Consider the following 5,093-nt stretch of genomic DNA (forward strand, 5'->3'; position numbering starts at 1 on the left):
CTGGCCACAGTTTTAAGAGCAAAAACTGGTGTGTTACCAACACCAAGTGTTTAATACACATGATTTGATTTAAAAATAATTAGACAGAATTTATTCCCCTTGTTAATCTAACATTTGTCTTTCATACATTTTATTCATTGCTAGCTTTCAGGGCCCTGTGATGGACTGGTGACCTGTCCAGGGTGAACCCTGCCTCTCATCTGTTGACTGCTAGAGATGGGCACCACCAGCCCCCCTCAATACCCTGCAAGGATCAGTATGTTCAGATCATGGATAAAAAGCTTTTAAGGTAGTTTATCTCCCTTAAGTTCACACTTAAAACAGCTTCATAGTTAATGCCAACATCAGCTGATTCTATGACATTGCTGACTCTTTTTTTCTACTTCTAACATAAACTGGCAAAGAAGACACCCAGAAATGTTTTTTCCACTCCAGGTATCCGGTCACAATCATCAGTTCTGATGATGCCACATACATAGCTAATCCACAACGTCTTAAGGTTGTAAGTCATATGTTTTCCTTTGCCGTTTTTCTGCACTCTTTACAGTACTTTCTCTGTTTAATTGCTCTATTGTTCTTTTTTGTAGGTTTCTGTAAAGTACAGTGATCCAGTGAATGGGAATGTTCTGCTGATTCTCACTGTTCTTAGGAAGGAGAAATGTCAGTTTGTCTGGACTAATACAGTGATACTGCATTAAAACAATACTCTGTCCTTGTTGAAGTATTTTTCACATCCTCTAAAGTGTACCTATCGTTTCATTGTGCTAATTTTCATAAGCATGTTGACTGTAAACTTTGAATGTATTGACAATTTGTACAATTCTATGATAGTATATTGGCAATGTACTCTTGAAAAATGTGGGTACCACTTTTTTTGACGGGGTGTGCATAAGACTGACATGATAGTCATAAAGATGACACCTGTTAGAAACACTCCGTTTCTAACAGGTGTCATTCTAACAGGTGTTTCTTATAACCGAATGAAGTGTCATTTGGTAAATAACACTTTTAATGAGAAGTTGCTTTAAAGTTGGATTAAAGATCCATTAAAAATCCCAACTTTGCATTATTTTGTGAACACTTTAAATGCAAAGTTGGCACTTTTAATGGACCTTTAATCCAACTTTTAGTGTAGCATATTTAGTGATCTAAATAATACTGAATGTAATCAGATTTCAGTGTATTTATGAGAGTTTTAATGCTTAGTTTAATTTTGTTCACAGAAAATGTTTGTGTGGCTGCCGCACATTTTCACGCCAGGGAAAAAGTGTGTATTTACTCAAACTAACTCCAAGTTAATTTTTATTCATGCCGATTTGTGCGTAAAATATGGCGCCGCACATTTTTTTGTGCTTATGCACACTTTATACATGAGGCGCCTGGTCTGGAGACTGACTGGGCTAATCCAAGTCCTTGAAATGTTTCTTATGAAGCCACTCCTTAGTTGCCCTGGTTGTGTTTTGGTCATTGAAATGAGACCCAGCCACAGTCCATCTTGGTGCCTTTTGTGCCTGTGGGAAGACACACAAAACAAGCAACACATGGTCCTATCCATGCTCTCAATACGGCACAGAAAAGCACTGCAAAGCATCAAGTTTCCATTTTATGTTTAGGATCAGATTCGTCTTCCTTCCTCTAAAACAGTCGAGTTTATATCACAAAATGTTGTTGTCAGACCACAACCAGCTGGTTGGTGACAGATTCCAGATGAGTCTGTAGTTGTGCAACACTTTTCTGAAGTCCAGAAAACCAAAAGGACTTTACATTCAGTATTGATGCATAGACTCACATGCTTATGTCAAAGCCACAGCTGCAATGCAGTTTTCCAGTAATTTATTTGGGAACTTTCCAGTTTTCAACCTGGCATCATTAAAATCATGGGCCTTTGAGAATCCAGTTCAGAAAAAGTCATTCTAATGGATTTTTAATAAACATTGTTATCATAAAACCCATGTTCCAATCGTTTGACTGTTGCAATAAATAAAGTAATTACTATTCTGGAAAACACAAACACCACACAAATCTAAAATGTATAACTTTATATAAAAGTAAAGCATTACATTTAAGCTTTTACCATTCATCAGAAATTATTGCATCAAGATTTAAAGCAGTACAAGAGGCATTTATTATCAACTCAAATGTAGTCGAGAGGTTGACTCACTTTAGGCTGGCTACCAGGATTTCATGATTTCTGAAATGTTTCTAATCTATCCTTGAAGCAAAAATATAAAAACAGTATACAAAAAAATGAAAGATAAAAAGTACCTTATTTCACCAGCTTCACACAATTTTTTAAACCAGTGATACTGCAAGTCTCTCAGTGTATGAGTCCACTATACCAGTAAGCTACAAATAAAAAAAAACATTTTTGGCAAGCCTAAAAAAACAAAAAAAAAACAAACAAAAAAAAGGCTCAGAAAGACCTCTCTAATTTAGAAAACTCATAAAACCAAACCCTGAAGTGGCTCAACTACCAATGGGCCTGAACTAAAATTCACAAAACAACATCTCACTGATGTCAGTACTTCAGCACACTTAAACTCATGCAGCTTCATTTCCTCAGTACTGGAACATTTACATCATGTCATCATCTCCTCCTCCGTACATGTCTGCCAGTTTCTTGAAGCGAGGGCCCCAGTCGCTGAGGCAGTCATAGTCCTGGTCTCCATCGCTTGACGAGTTCAGAGACGAAATGCTTCCAGCTTCAGAACCGCCTCCTTCATAATCAAACACCAGCAGGGAGTCATAGGGGGGAGCAGTCGGGTCGTTGTCTGCCGCCTTCAGGTTCTGTGTCGTAGAGTGAAATGCATTATAATGCTTACAGGCTTATTTTTCAACAGAAATAAGTTTTTCAGTGGTGTTCTGAACTCACATCATCAATGAAGCCGCCAATATCTTCTGGATTGGCAGGCCGAGGTTTGTACACAACAGGCTGGTACTGAAAAACTGGAGCCACTTCATCCCTGAACACATGGGGACGGTTGTCCAAACCACGGTGGAGAACACCCAGATCAAAGTAGTCCTAATGGAGAATAATGCAAAATAAAGCTTCCTTTTCGATTACAAGTCATGAAAACAGTCACTGTGTTAAACCACCAGAAGAGCTTGTTGAAAGTAAAGATTTAAATGTGTTCTCATGAACAGTTATAGCCATCAGCCCCATGTAAAAAAATATTACATGTAAACAATGTTCCAGAGTATAAATCTTGATTATATAAGCAGCATTTACCTGGTCCTCCTCTCCGCCTCCCTCCTCATCATAAAAAAAGATGTCGTCTCTGACGTCTTTATCTAGGAGTAAAGGTTGTTCCTTCTTTGGCTTGTTTTTATTTGCCAATAGCAGCAGCAGCAGGACCAGCACTGAAAGAGAAAAAAGCTGACATTACTTTTAATTTCAAGAGCAAAATCATCCCATATAGCTGGAAGGTGGCCACTATGGACTGACTGTGTCTTTAGATAAACACTGGAAAAGGAGATGAATGATAATGCCAAAATATGTCCTGGGTTACCTCATCAAGTCTGGACAGATAAAATACAATACAATCTACTCCAGTCAAGACTGAGGGTGAGTGGAGTAGTAGACAGAGAAACTAATCCAGACAAAAGCAGAGTGAAAATATCTGACATGACTCTCTTCAAGTAGCAAATTCAGTAAATTATTCTTTTAGTTAATTCATAGTTGAACTTTTGTCATTTAGAGACTGAAAAGATCAAAACCATAAGCAATTTTTCTTCAGACCAACTTTCATTGAAAGAACCTATATTCATCTAGAACTGTGGTAAATTCTTAAACTCACTAAGTAGCAGGAGGACGCCACCGAGTATTCCCAGGATCACTGGCAGGTTGGAGCCAGCAATAACTTTCTCTCTACAGGTCACTTCTTCTCCAGTGCAGTCACACACTTCAACTGTGACTGTGCTGACCTGAGACAGGCCCTGGTTGTCTGAAACCATCATGATCACCTTGTAAAATCCGCTCTCCAGCTCACGGATCAAAGTCAGAATAATACCAGTTTCTGAAAAAGAAAAATATACAACAAACACCGTCACAAAACTAATTCCTACATTGCCAATTGTTTTGTCAATACAAGTTTCTTTTCATCAAGCTTTATTGCATTCCCACTACAAACATTTAGATTTGTTTTATTCAGGTGATCTTTAAGCAATATTTCTATTTTACAGGTTTAGGCAGTTTTTATTTGCAGAGGTAACTTTGGCTTGGTCAGCTTCGGTCTGCCAGATTAGCAGAAAATTCAACAGGCCTTTGGAATCATTTACATCGCCATTAGAACAGAAACTGTAACAATATTGTGATATAATTGTTAGTTCATATCAGTCATTACTAGTTTACATACTGTTGTTGTTCATCACAGCGGTCCAGTTAGCCTTAGTAGAGGAGTCCTTTATGTTGACGCTGTATGGAGAAGTAAAGCCTGGTCCATCTTTATCCGTTACAGTCAGCAGCTGATGAGCTGGTTTCTTGTTACAGACCTGTGGAAACAAAATGGATTTAAACCGCTGATGGGATTATGCTACAGTACATTTGTAATTTTCTATTCAACAACTGAAAATTAAGTCAAACTATAACTAAGCTGGCCAACTGAGGTGATGCTTGGTCAGTGGCACAAGAAGTGGGGATGCACTGTACGCAATGCAGAGGGGCGCTGCACTAGAGGGGGCGCCAAAACGATGTGGGGAAATTTTTTTCTAGTCTGTATTTTCTGTATTTAACAGCTGTTTGTGCATGTATGAAATGATCAATAGCGGAACGGCACTGATCAGACGTCCCTCTGCTCTTGCACCTCCTCTCCTGTCGCTCTCTACTCCCACATAGGTCTGTTGGGAGTGAACCCCTTCGAAACCGTGCTCAAGTGCGTCCTCCCGCCCCTTTTTATAATCTGAATTGTCGTATACAGTGCACTTGACAAAAGTGAGGTAAAGATGGAGTGGCAGAAAAAAAAATAGCTCTCTGGGGCACCAAACAGGGAGAGGGATAAAGACATTGGAGAAAAGCTTTTCAAAATGATTGAAAAACAGTAGGTAAGTATAATCAGTGTTTAGGGTTACCACCCGTCCCCTAAAATACAGAATCT

At 38.8% G+C, this 5,093-nt stretch overlaps 1 protein-coding gene across 4 annotated transcripts in view; it reads right to left on the reverse strand.

Moving 5' to 3' along the window:
- Positions 1–2,020: 2,020 nt before the first annotated feature.
- Positions 2,021–5,093, reverse strand: part of LOC103153122 (B-cadherin-like) — a 28,799-nt gene continuing 25,726 nt past the window's right edge. For all 4 annotated transcript variants that reach the window (XM_016661703.1, XM_007573932.2, XM_016661702.1 and 1 more), the window contains exons 14-18: positions 4,356–4,491; positions 3,798–4,016; positions 3,230–3,360; positions 2,873–3,022; positions 2,021–2,787 (exon numbers count right to left, since the gene is read on the reverse strand). In XM_016661703.1, the coding sequence (XP_016517189.1) occupies positions 2,575–2,787; positions 2,873–3,022; positions 3,230–3,360; positions 3,798–4,016; positions 4,356–4,491 (849 nt within the window). In that variant the 3' untranslated portion in view covers positions 2,021–2,574. The remainder of the gene's footprint in view (positions 2,788–2,872; positions 3,023–3,229; positions 3,361–3,797; positions 4,017–4,355; positions 4,492–5,093) is intronic.

The sequence above is a fragment of the Poecilia formosa genome, unplaced genomic scaffold, assembly GCF_000485575.1.
Source record: "Poecilia formosa unplaced genomic scaffold, Poecilia_formosa-5.1.2 Scaffold340, whole genome shotgun sequence".
Lineage (NCBI taxonomy): Eukaryota > Metazoa > Chordata > Actinopteri > Cyprinodontiformes > Poeciliidae > Poecilia > Poecilia formosa.